The 13026-nt window shown below is 32.9% G+C and overlaps 2 protein-coding genes across 3 annotated transcripts; both read left to right on the top strand.

The window, feature by feature from the left end:
• Nucleotides 1-1802: 1802 nt before the first annotated feature.
• LOC132302763 ((+)-neomenthol dehydrogenase) lies at nt 1803-6132 on the top strand. 2 transcript variants are annotated; one of them, XM_059799732.1, is made up of 4 exons: nt 1803-1997; nt 2095-2362; nt 4943-5125; nt 5491-6132. In XM_059799732.1, exons 1-4 carry the CDS (start codon nt 1816-1818, stop codon nt 5884-5886), a joined length of 1029 nt encoding a protein of 342 aa, XP_059655715.1. In that variant the 5' UTR covers nt 1803-1815; the 3' UTR covers nt 5887-6132. The 2 variants fall into 2 exon arrangements, with proteins under 2 accessions (XP_059655715.1, XP_059655793.1); XM_059799810.1 differs by having other exon boundaries at nt 1808-1997; nt 2104-2362.
• Nucleotides 6133-7225: 1093 nt separating this feature from the next.
• On the top strand, nt 7226-12478 carry LOC132302425 (uncharacterized). The gene is made up of 2 exons (XM_059799288.1): nt 7226-7380; nt 11929-12478. The coding sequence occupies exon 2, from the start codon at nt 11967-11969 to the stop codon at nt 12162-12164; it is 198 nt and encodes a 65-aa protein (XP_059655271.1). The 5' UTR covers nt 7226-7380; nt 11929-11966; the 3' UTR covers nt 12165-12478.
• Nucleotides 12479-13026: the final 548 nt, after the last annotated feature.

The raw sequence follows: 13026 nt of genomic DNA, 5'->3' as shown, positions 1-13026 counted from the left end.
AGTAGATGTTAGGTGTGTCAGGACATACCACGTCATTGCATGAACCTCTTATTTCTAGTGCAACCAATATCTTCTCATTTGTTCTTAAATTATTTGGCACGATATCTTGGAAAAATAGAAGGAATGTGTACATTTATGGGGATGCTTAGCTACTCACCGGTGAGTAGAGTTAAGTGTACCCGGTGAGTAGCAAAACATTGTCCGTATTTGAGTCCCCTCCTCGTAGTTTGTCACGCAAAAAAAAAAGAAAGAAAGAAAGAGGAGTGTGTATATCCATCAGATTAATTGGTGAAAAATAAACTACATATTGAAGCTTCTTGCCTCCCTTTGTTTCAACGGTGCAAGTGTGAATAACTAAACGAAGAAAAATTCCTTGGTCAAGAATCAAGCCTCTCCCTTAAAAGTTGAAAGGTTCTTTTTTAAATTAAAATTACCATGCGGTATTGGGGTCTACCATGTTTTCATAAGAAAATTGTCCCACCAATTAAAGGATGGAGACAACCCTCTAATATATATATATATATATAAAGTGACATGGCCTTTTAAGCTCAACGACTTTTACAAGTCAATTCAAGGTCGTGTAAGTCACTTCCATTTTCTTTAAAAAAATATTTATTTAAGACATTTTTAAAATTATGAAACACCATGGATTTAAAAGCTTAAGTTCATGTTGAAGAAACATCTTCATATAGAAATAATGAAATTAAAGGTTTAATGGGAGGTTGAGGATCGGTTTGGATACATGGCAGTAATAAAATCAAGGGTTTTTTTTCTAGCTCATCCAAAACAAATTTGAATTATAAGCATCCCTATACAATATGCATTAGTAATTTTTTCAGAATCCAACAAATTTGCTACCATATATTTGTTTTACAATTTTTCCAGAAACCAACTTCATATCTTTCCATTTAATAATATTTTCAGATTCTTCTTTATAAAATTAAATATTATAACGTTTTTATGCATAGATTAAGTATTTAGTGTATATACATATATGTGTGTGTGATTTTTTTTTTTTTAGTTAATAGGTAAGCTTGTGTATATAATGAAGAGAATGTACAAGATGCCCCAATGAGATAGGGACAACAAAATATGGAACAAAACGAGGAAAGAAAAGTACCCACCAAAGTCCTCACAAAGGACATTGGACACATGTTCTAGTAAAAGCAATATAAAAAGCGAAAGCAACATCCAAACCAGAAGAAATGAACAAAACACAGACAGACAGACTATAATAATGATCTATCTTCTTTCACACGTGGTACTGAGAAGAGTGAATTGCATTCAATATTGTTCTAAATCAAGTGATATCTTCATTTCAATCTTAAATCTGTTTTTATATATTACACTTGTTAAACTGAACATTTGTCAATGTAACAAATTTCTTTATTACAAGTCTCAGTGTAGTAATTATAGGAGGGTCCATTTGACTTGGGAAATTTAGTACAATACTCGTATTATCAAACCTTAATATATATATATATCTCGTCGGTTGTTAGGAGAAGTACCATATATACGTTTAACTTTGAACAGTTAATCTTAGTCAAAAGGTAGAAAAGGGTATCGTACTCGTGACTAATTGAGGTCATAGACATGTGCAAGATGGTGTAAATATATAAATTACAGTATAATCAACTGGCCGGGATGATCAATATATAAATTAGGAAAAATGAGGCTGTGATGCACATGTAAGTATATTAATTCCCAATGTGAGCTATATATATAGGATGGGGATGTGTTTTTTAAAAACAGTTGGACCCCAACATGCCAGGCGGAGTCTCTCTTACATTTCAACTTATCTTCTTTTCTCATTTGATGTCCCAAAAAGTCCACACCATAGCTTTTTTATTTAATGTGACCACCACACTTGCCTCTTGTTTGTCTCTCTCTATATGTATTGCTCTTGCTACTCCTTTCCTTTCCATTGCTACATTGCATCATTTCCTTGCAATGGAACCAAACCCCTCCTTTTCTTCCCCTTCCTTCTCCACCACCAGGTAACCCCTCCCCTCGATCTCCTCTCTCCCTATGTGCGCGCGTGTGTGTGTGTGATGTAAATTTGAATATGTGTGTGTTTATTATGGTTTTTCATAGAATTTGCAGATGGTGGTCCAAGGACACAGTGGCCATAGTCACTGGTGCAAACAAGGGTATAGGGTTCGCGCTCGTTAAACGGCTAGCAGGATTGGGACTGACTGTGATCTTAACAGCTAGAGATAGTGCCAGGGGACTCAAGGCAGTTGAATCACTCAAAAATCTAGGGCTTCATGTGCATTTCTTTTGCCTTGATGTTTCGGACCCTACTTCCATCAAAATCTTTGTTTCATGGTTCAAAGAGACATTCAAAGCATTGGATATCCTTGTAAGTTCTTCATCCCAATGATGCTCACAATGTTGGTGATAATGCAATGCATGTATCCTCCAATAAAAACTAACAAGCTTAAAATAATTTGCATTTTCTTCTTTCTTTTTTTTTTTTTTTTTTGATTATCATAAATATATATAGCATTAGCTAGTCGGTAATAAATATATTAACACTAGAGACTAATGTGTATTTAGATTATTTCGCACACATTAGAGACAAAGTAGTTTGCATTTCTTTTTTGTTCTTTTTCTTATTATCATAAATATGTATAGTACTATTAGCTGTTTGATAATTTAATTATGTTAATTTTAGAGACTGATGTGAATTTATAAGTCTATTGCTCACGTATGCAGCTGGAAAAAGCTGTATCTAGCTAGCCACCTGACTTGTAATTGTACCATTAATGCTATAGAAATTAGTATAAAATAAGATAATGCCAAAGGAGCATAAAAATATATATTCTTATTATTCTCTGGAATCATATTATTTACAAAAATTAATTATTCCTATTATATCACTTTTGTACTATATATGTAGAGATTATTGTTTCATATATCATTGCATATTGATTTACTAACATGATAGAATATTCAAGTAATGAAAATATTGTTTGATTGTTGTGAGAGATAGAGAGAGTCTATACATAATTTGGTGTTATGTTGAGAACTAAATAATTAAATTGTCAATGATAATAATTTTGTGTGTGTGTTGTGAGAGAGAGAGAGAGCTTACATAATTAATTACTAAATTGAGAATAAAATCTCAAAATATCGCATATACTTCAAATTTTGAAAGGAATCTAGCCCAATTTGGAAACTAATTACAGTTTCATAAAATATTGAACAAGATATTAATATATACTTTTCTATAACATAATTTTATTAGAAACCAAAGAAACTGTAGAATTTGACTTAATTATTAATTATTATAATTTCTCATCCATCTATTAATTATTATAATTTCAACTTAAATTATATTCCCCTTAACCAAACCCCCACACCAAAACAAAAAACAAAAAACAAAAATAAAAATAAAAAAGCCTAAAATAATATCCCAATTATTGTAACGAACTTGTGGAATTCTTCACTGGATGTTCATTGTCCAAGAAACAATTTAAAACATATACCCTTGACAATGATAATCTAGGTTAAGAACCAAATATTATAGTGAACAACTTTGCACAAGTTTTCATGTTTCTTTCGTCTTTTTCGCTTGGGTTAATTGTGAGTGATTTTGGTGAGCTTTCTGGTGTCACTTGGCCTGTTTGAGGCTGAATCATTTCGTTTTTTAGTTAAGCGCTTGTTTGGTTAAATTCTTTAATATATTTTTTTTACAAGGTAAGAAAGATTAAAAGTTATATTAGTAAAAATTTATCAGAGGCACTAAACCACTGGACTAGTGTATAAGAAAATAAAAAATTGTGAATTTTCAAAAAAAAAAAAAAAATTTTTTTTTTTTTTGAAAGGTAAAGTTTAATAAATGGTCAATGATTATAATTTTGTGTGTGTCTGTGAGAGAGAGCGCTTACATAATTTAACTAGTACTAAATTGAGAACCAGATCTCAAAATATCACATATATTCCAAATTTTGAAAGGAATCTTGCTCAATTTGGAAACTAATTGGTAATAATAAATGACAACAGTTTCATAAAATATAAGAACATAGTCTTAATGCTGATTGTAATGGACTCATTAAATATTCAACACGATATTAATTATATAATTAGGAAACCATTATGGTAATATACACCTTTGGATAACATAATTTTATTAGAAACCATTAGTTAGTATAATTTGATTTAATTATTAATTATTACAATTTTGTATCTATCTATTAGTTATTATAATTTCAACTTAAAAACCTTAACCATACCCCCCACACCAAAATAAAAATAAATAATCATGGTTTCTTAAGAAGGACTTTCAAGTGCATGTGATTACTTTTTAAGGACATTTCAGTCCATTTATAGTCTAACTAACATTTCGCCCCCAGTCTTGATTTGTTAAACAAATTTAGGTTGCTTTTGGAAGCATGCTTTTGTTCATATTCAAACAAATATAGTCTTATATATAAATTAATATAGATATAATTCTTAAAACAATAATGATCACAAGCATTTGCCAACATTAATTTTATAATATTTAATAATCAATTATGGTTCTTATTCAAACATCTCATAATTCATTTTCTGAAATTTTCATTGTGTATGTGTGAGAGAGAGTCCAATTCAATTTGAAGTCATGTCGTTCAAGTAATTTCCCCTTCAGGATCACTTTTTGTCAATTTGAACATGGAAGTCAAAGGAAACCAATTCAAAAAAGCTACTTTCATCAAAATTATATATATAATTATATATGTATATATATTTAAAAATATATGTGAGCGTACATATACCTTTTTTAACAAAACGTTGTCAAAAGTCCCCCAGGTGGAAACATTAAAAAAAATTGTAGCTCACACCTCATCATATATCCTCATTTTCAATTGATGTTGTAGTAAGGCTATACTCTTAATTAATTCATTCAATTATATATATATATATATATATTTTACAATGACAATTATACAATTTTCAGGTGAATAATGCTGCAATATCATTCAATGATATCCATGAAAACTCAGTTGAACATGCTGAGACAGTGATGAAGACCAATTTCTATGGTCCAAAATTGCTCACTGAGGAACTCTTGCCTATGTTTAGGTGTTCAGCTTCTATAGGCAGGATACTTAACATTAGCTCAAGGCTTGGCTCCTTAAATGTAAGTGATTGTCAATATGTTCAAAGGCATTATTTCTTTACTTCGTGTGTGTATATATATATATATATATATATATATATTTATATTTATATTTATATTTATATTCAACCCATAGAAACATGATTAATATCGTAAATGAAACAAGTTATTCATGAATATATCCGGCCACCCTAAGAAATTGTTAATGAGCGCTCGTGAGCTTAAGAAACTTCCATGGTACTTTTGGGGAGACTCAAAACACTTTTTACAGTATTTCACTTTGAAAAGAGAGGAGATGCCACTATGCCACAGGTTTTCGCGGTCGAAACTGATTTGATTGGATTTATTAAAGATTATTTTCTAATTAACTCATTTCTCATATGCAGAAGCTCAGAAGTCCTAACATGAAAGAGATGCTTCTAAATGAAGAAAACCTATCTGAAGAGCTAATTGAGGGCATGACCAGTTTATTTCTTGAAAATGTGAAGAGTGGGACATGGAGGAGCCAAGGGTGGCCGGAAGTATGGACAGACTACGCCACGTCGAAGCTTGCACTGAACGCGTACTCGAAGCTCTTGGCAAGGCGCTACGAGGGGTGTGGTTTGAGTGTTAACTGCTTTTGTCCAGGATTCACTCAGACTTCCATGACCGGTGGCAAGGGTACTCACACTGCGGATGCCGCGGCCGAGATTGGGGCTTGGCTGGTTTTGCTTCCACCTCAGGAACTACCAACTGGAAAATTCTATGTAGGAAATAAACCTAGCATATATTCTAAGTTATAGGGTAATTATAATCTAATTAAGCTTGATCATGAAGTGGTTATACTTATATATATATATATATATATATTCTAGCTAGTTCTTTTTGTATTCCTTTTAGAGTAGTTACTTAACAATATGTTTACCCATCTATTTATAAAAAGAGTAGCCGCCATCATCAAGCATCTCTCTTTGTGCGTGACTGTGTGAAATATATATGCTATAAAAGAAGGTGAGGGACTTGTATGTGCAGAATATTGTCTTATATATGAAGCAGATGACATAGATTTTACCATACTACTAGTTGGAGAGTAAACACATGCATTGTTAAAGACCCTTTTCATCTTTCCAAAAAAAAAAAGAGTAAAAATGAGTGCATGTGTGAGTTTTTTTGCCAATTAAAAAAAGAAAACGTATGTTTTTTTTTTTTTTCAAAAATTCCAATATCTAGGATTCAATAGTGTTAGGCCTCGTGAAATGGAATAATAATGTTATACAACCACGTGAAAGCCATTCTTCTGAATGAACATATTATGAAATTGTGAAAATTATTATATGATTTCAGTTAATCATAATTGTAATACGTGAAATAAAATAAAATAATTTTTTTTTAATAAAACTATACATTTATTTTAATAGTAAGTTGGGCCTGGTAAGCTTTTGGTTTGGTGGACCTTGCTTAGGTTCTCTTGTTTCACTCTTTTGGGCTTCTGGCTGTTTTACTTGTAGGCCCATGGGGATGCCCCATGCTCTTTGTATAGTTCTCTTGCTTGCTTTTAAATTTTTATTTACGGGGGAAAAAAAATTACAAATTAACTAGATGGGATTGTATATATAACCCAAAAAGAATAGGTAAATGGGTGAATTTGTCTCAATATATCTGGATATTAACATACGTCCTAATTAATTCCATGGAAAAAAATATCCAATATTTCCTTGGTCAACCTCTCAAGTTTGTGGTCTATCTCTAAAAACAAATAAAAATAATTGAAAAAATAAAAAGTAGTGGAAAAAAATTGCTCATGTGGCTTGGGGCCAATGGTCAGCCTTGCTACAGCGATAAGTTGCTTCATTGTGATAAAGTAGTCACGAAGTGACTTCTTCACACACAATAAACTAATTCATTGTGAAACAAAAGTCACAAATCATGGAAGTAGCTTCTCCGCATATGCAAGTTATATTATATACATTTGAATATTTGATCCTTCACAGATTTTGAAGGAATTGCATGTGTCTGAAGATGAATTTTTTACTGCTTTAAGATATCTGACACCACCACTATCGTCAACCCAAAAAGAAAAAGAAAAAAAATAGAAAATGGGCCGCTTGAAGTACAAGGTTGGTTGCATGGTGCAGGCCTTGACCAGAAGTTTGGCCCAACCCAAAAGTTGTCTACCACCAGGTGCTGACTGCTGACTGCTGACCATTCTTCTTCTCAAACACGCTCGAAGACAGAAAAAAGCTACTCAGGGATTTTAGGGTTTTGAAGCTTCCACCGATCGATTCAAGAACGTAAAGGTTCATTTCTAATCTGTCTCCTGTTTATTTCACCGTCTTTTCATTGTCACGTTGACTGATTGAACTCTAAACCGTAACCCTCAAATGAATTTCTGAGAAAAACGGAGGAAACTAAAACATAACAATAATATAGTACCGATGAGCTTGTTGTTTAGCAAAGCGAGTCTTGTCTGGCAAACAATTAAAATATCTTTAGAAGTTCCATATTTTTATGTCTTTTCTTTAGCTTTTCCTACATTTTCCGGGAACCCAAACGGAGCCTAATTTGATCCTCCTTCACATAAACCGGTTATCGCATCCTAAAGCTTGTTCCCTTATGAGGAATTGATTTGGTTTTGGGAATTAATTCACTGGCCGAGCAATTTTTTGGGTAGAAATTGTACAATTGTTTGGTTGTTATGATGAATCAGAATTCCTCATTCTTATTATACAAGTGAAATAAAAAAATAAAAAAAAGAAGAAGAAAAAATATCAAAATCTTGTGGTTCCTATGTGATCTTAGTTGTGGGTTTTAGTTTTGTTATTATTATTTGGTTAGGCGTGGGTTTTAGTATTGATCCTATACTATTTTCTATGTTATGAGAGGGCCGTTGACTGGTTCAGCGGTTCAATGCTTAAACGTTAATGCTGTTGGTGCAGTTTCGAGGATTGTGCTGTAATAGGACCAGAATTGGGTAATGTCGTTTCTAAATATTGGATTCACTCTAGGTAGATTAATGTAGAACTGAATAGTTGAGCAGCATGTCATGAGATTTATGTACCCTGTAATGTTGAGAAACCAAGTATTTTGTTTTTGTTAGTATTATTGGTTTCCGTGGTTATATGTATTTTTCTTGCTTTGATTTTCCTAACGTCTGTTATGCAGTTTTGAGAGTTGGGTCACTTGGTACTGGTATAATACTATATCCCTTCTTTGCCGTGCACTTATGAGTTTAGTGCTTGTATGCTTAGCTACGTCATGAAGAGATTTTGTACTTTTTACATGGTTATTTTGCAATTTATGTAGACTTGTTAGTTATAAAATCTATAATGGAGAAAGTATTTATTAATGAGCTGTGAGCTTTTGCTTCATTGTTCTTTTGGTCGTAGGTAGAGGTATTGAACACTAATGCTGCGTTTGATTGGAGGGAAAAAAAATTTGATGGAAGGGAGAGGTGGAGCGATGGATGAGGCATCCCTAGGGAAGATAAGGTGTCTCCCTCACTTTTTGTTTGGTTGAATGGAATGGATAATAAAAAGGATGAATAGGGTGAAACAATTTTTTTGTTTGATTGGAAGGAAGTGAAGGAGAGTTTATATATTTTTTTACCAATATAGTTTGCGAGAATTTCATTAGGGTTTAACATGTGATTTTGTAATTAATTAAAGGTTAAATTTGGTATTAGATATTTGTGTTGTAGCTTTTCTTTCTTTCCCTTCTCTCTTCTGCCCAATTTTGAACAGATAAAAAAGTTTCCAAAAACATTGTTTAGCAGCATCCCTCCTTGCATCCTCCCTTTTTTCCTTCCTTCCAACCAAACAAGGGAAACTTCTTCTACCCTCCTCTATTCCATCCTTTCTCAATCCTTCCTTTCAACCAAACATAAATCAAAGTGTGGGAGGTAGGTTGGTTTCCTAATCTATTTTTCCATCATGTCATTATGCTATCTTAAAAATAATTGCAAATGGTTAGGCATATCCTTGTCTACAGTTGTTTTGAGGGAAATGGATAGTGCTCTGGAGTATGGACTAGACCTTGATATTGAAGCTATGTCAAAGTTTTAAACCTTATATATATGATCTCCACTATAACCTTAATGTATGCTTTGAAGCAGTACAGTTGCATATTTGCATTACAGCTGGTAAAAGACCATTAGCTTGGATTTAATTTGGGTGATCTGGTGTGTCCCATAATTCATAAATAATTATGAGTATTTCAGTCACTTAATTTGCTTTTTTTTTTTTAATAAATATTTTTAAAATTTGTCTTTATTTTCCAGATTTGCTAATATTTGGCGCACTATGCACACAAGAGGAGTAAAGACAATTTTATAAATGTAATTATCCCAAAAAAGAAATTTTTTTATTTATAAATGTATCATTAATTTTCTGTGGATGACTTGTTTGAAAAGTTGACCTTGGTTTTATGTCCCTTATTGGACATTAAACTTTATTTATTGATTTCCCGTCACTCTCAAATGAGATTCCTGCTGCTAGTTGATACTATTTTATCATTGCCTCACCCTCTAGCCTTTATAGATCTAAAACATCATTCCTCAGATCCAATGTTATTGTTGGTTGAACCAAGAACTAACGATTGTAAAAAAAATTCAAGCAAACAACTTCCTGAACTTTCTCTTTATGGTACTGACACAATAACGTTAGTTCTAATACCAAATTTTGATGTTGGATGGGACTAGTACTAACAAGTTGAGGTTGTTGAGCAAAGAACTTTAAAAATAAAAAACACGAGCAAGCGTACAACATGTGAGAGGCTTACTTCATATCAGGATTCATATGTTATATTGCTGTACTTCTCTTTTTAATGTTTTTTTTTTTTTTTTTACTTAGTTGATAATAATTAATATATTGCAGCAGTTTTCTTGACTCTATTGAACAAATTAAATAATGAAATGTGATTATTAGAACACACACACACACGTATATAGTTATATATAAATATCTAGAAGGAACCATAGATTTTTTTGAATAATTTAACAAAACCAAGTATAAATTGGTCATCTTTGTGCTATTCATTCAAAACTGCGCCAGTCACTGACCCTTTTCAGTGAACAGTTCACGGGTCAACTGGTATAATAGTTAGTTGACTAGGCAGACCTGTCAAAGATGTAATGTATAAATTTGCATAATATTACCAACGGTGATGCTGGCTGCTTCTGTGCCCTAAATGCATTTCAGGTTGAGAGTTTGTTGTCTTGTGACCGCATGTCTCAGCAGCAATATTATTTTACGTTATACGAGTTTGTCTTAATAGATGAAGCGAAAACATCGACAATTGCTTATGAAAAAAAAAAGAAAAGAAAGAAAAAGAAACATCAACAATCTGTGTTGAGGGGTTTTATTTTTTGGTAGATATGTTACGTATAGCTAAAACAGTCAAATGGCTAGTAACTTCTTTGGAGTTTAAGAAACCAGATTTGCATATATAATTCAATGAATACTTATTATGTATGACAAATATATACTGTTTTTATAGCCATATGGCCCTTACCATATGATTAAATAAGGCTCTATTGAGCTGAGTTATTCTAGTTCCTCTATCTTCTTTAGATATCTTTCATAAATATAGTGAAGTTACGCAGTAGAAACATTTTTTTACACACACACACATTCAGCTGTACATACCATTCTATTTCGACAATAGATGGGATTTTCAAATGGTACTTTGTGCTTTGCACACCTTAACAATTTTTTATTTTTTGATAGGTAAGTAGTAAACACCAAACCAAAGATTTTCAAAAAGAACATATAATAGTTTATCATAATTAAATATCACTAGCATGACCTTCACGTTTTTTACTGTCGACATTGAATAAGCTTAACGAGCTTAAGATTGAGGCTGCTTTTAATCAACTGCAAATGTAAAGAAGCTGATTGAGCTTTCAATTGGAGTTATAAGATAAATGCTCTTTTGTATGTTTGTTTTTATATTTTGTTAAATCATGTGGAAGAACATTATTTTTACCTGGTTGGCTGAATTAGTTGGAAGTGGCCCACTTACATGAGTAATGCTATATTTTTGTTGCATTTCTTTGAAAATATCCTGCCAAAATTTTTGTTTAGGCCATGAGGAACCAAGTATGATGGAGGAGTACACTATATAATGGTTTGACATATTTGAGGATCTACTTCTGGTGATTTTAACTAGAAAAGTCTCACAGCAAAACTTTTCTGCTCTTCTGTTTCATATGTTTTGACATAGTAGTAGTTATTTATTTATTTTAAAGTTCTGGTAGGATTTTTATAGGATTAGTACGAAACATTTCCAATGCATGAACAATCTGCCAATGACATAGTCCTGAACATTACTTTTCTGACTAGGTGGTAGGATTTGGTGTGAATTATGGGGTATCTCTCTACACATTATGTAACTGGAACACTCAATTTTTTACCTTTTATTTACATGCAGTTGAAATAGTTAAAACAATTCCGATGGCATTAGTTACTTTGGAACTTGAGCATTATTTTTTCTGTGCTTTTCTCCATTTCTAAAACTCTGCTCAGATCATGCTAGATTAGGTTTTTTTCAATACAGCTTTTATCCGAGGATACCTGATTCCCAATGTTCAACTTTCACTTATTTTGTTGGGGTTCTAGTTCTCAACAGAAGAAACCGAGTACTTCTGAGGCTGCAGCACTAGGGCACTAGGGTATTTGCTGGCCGGCCTTAAAGTTCTCAATTTTGATGAGAAAAACCTCATTCAGATTTTGTGTATCCCTAATCTGTTCCTCTCAGTTATTGGGGTGGCTTTTTTGTGTTTTGCCATTGCGATCTGTATCCAAGCCCTGACAAACAACTAATTCAATTATTGTTGGTTTAATTTGCAGGTTTGAGGTCATAAAAAGGCAGATCACTTGCTTTCCATATGGCTGGGTTTTTTCAGTTTGGCAACCTTGCTCCCAAGACCAAGAACATGGTGGTCGCTGGAGGCTTGACAGCTTTCGTCTTTGGAGTGTATTTCTACACCATGAGAGCTGTTGGAGGTAACGATGAACTTCAGGTGGCTATCGATAAGTTTGAACATGAGAAAAGCAAGAATGAGACCTTGCCCTCCAAATCCTGATCTTTCTTATGCATTCGTGTGATCATGTAATTAAGAAAACGGTACTAGTTGACTCAAAAACATCATACCGGGGCCTCTCAAATAATTTGTCCAGTAAAAGTAGAAGAAAATGGATAATGGATTCTGCTTCGACTAACACATCACACTACATGCAGAATAGTGTTTTGGACCAAGAGATTGAGCTTCGGTATCCATGAAATCTCTTTTTTGTATTAAGAAGTCTTTGGATTTGTTTGAAAATGGAGTTTTTGTAGGGAACACAACCTTTTTGTGTTGATTTTGATGTTCAAAAAGTTTAATAATGTTTGATGATAGAGTAATAGTTATTGTAGTTTTGGTAATGTAGCAATGTTGATGAATGATTTGTACAAGTTAGATGCTGACTTGATCTGTGACCTTCTCACTTGGTGTTTCCTGTTTGATGGTGCCCTGGAGATCAAACAGTCAGCTTATTCAGGAATATCCAGAATAAAGAATAGATATTGGGCACGGTAAGTGCTCATCCAAATCGTAAGTGTTGTGGACGCATGCTTGCGCTGGGTGCGCACAATACCTTCTTCAGAATAATAGGGTTAGCTGAATCAGACTTGCTCATGATATTGCGGCACCCAGTGGGATATGTTCCTCAGTGGATTTGGAACATCGAAACCGTTGATCTTAAAAATGATTGCGACCATTTTTGGGATACGTGAAAATTTGTTAATAAAGAGAGTTCATGACAAGTGGCTCTTGTGCTTAGAGGAATTTCTTAACGTCACTACTCAAAACAATCACAGATGATGTATACAAATCCATAATATATACTCCTTTGTCCCACAAAAAAATGTCATGTTTTGGAAATCGTTGAAAATCGTGAGCTTTT

This window comes from Cornus florida, unplaced genomic scaffold (genome assembly GCF_030987335.1).
Source record: "Cornus florida cultivar Cherokee Brave unplaced genomic scaffold, ASM3098733v1 CherokeeBrave_3.0.0_Hap2_Chr01, whole genome shotgun sequence".
Classification (NCBI taxonomy): domain Eukaryota; kingdom Viridiplantae; phylum Streptophyta; class Magnoliopsida; order Cornales; family Cornaceae; genus Cornus; species Cornus florida.
Note: the sequence above shows the minus strand (reverse complement) of the source record. Positions and strands in the feature narration are given on the sequence as shown.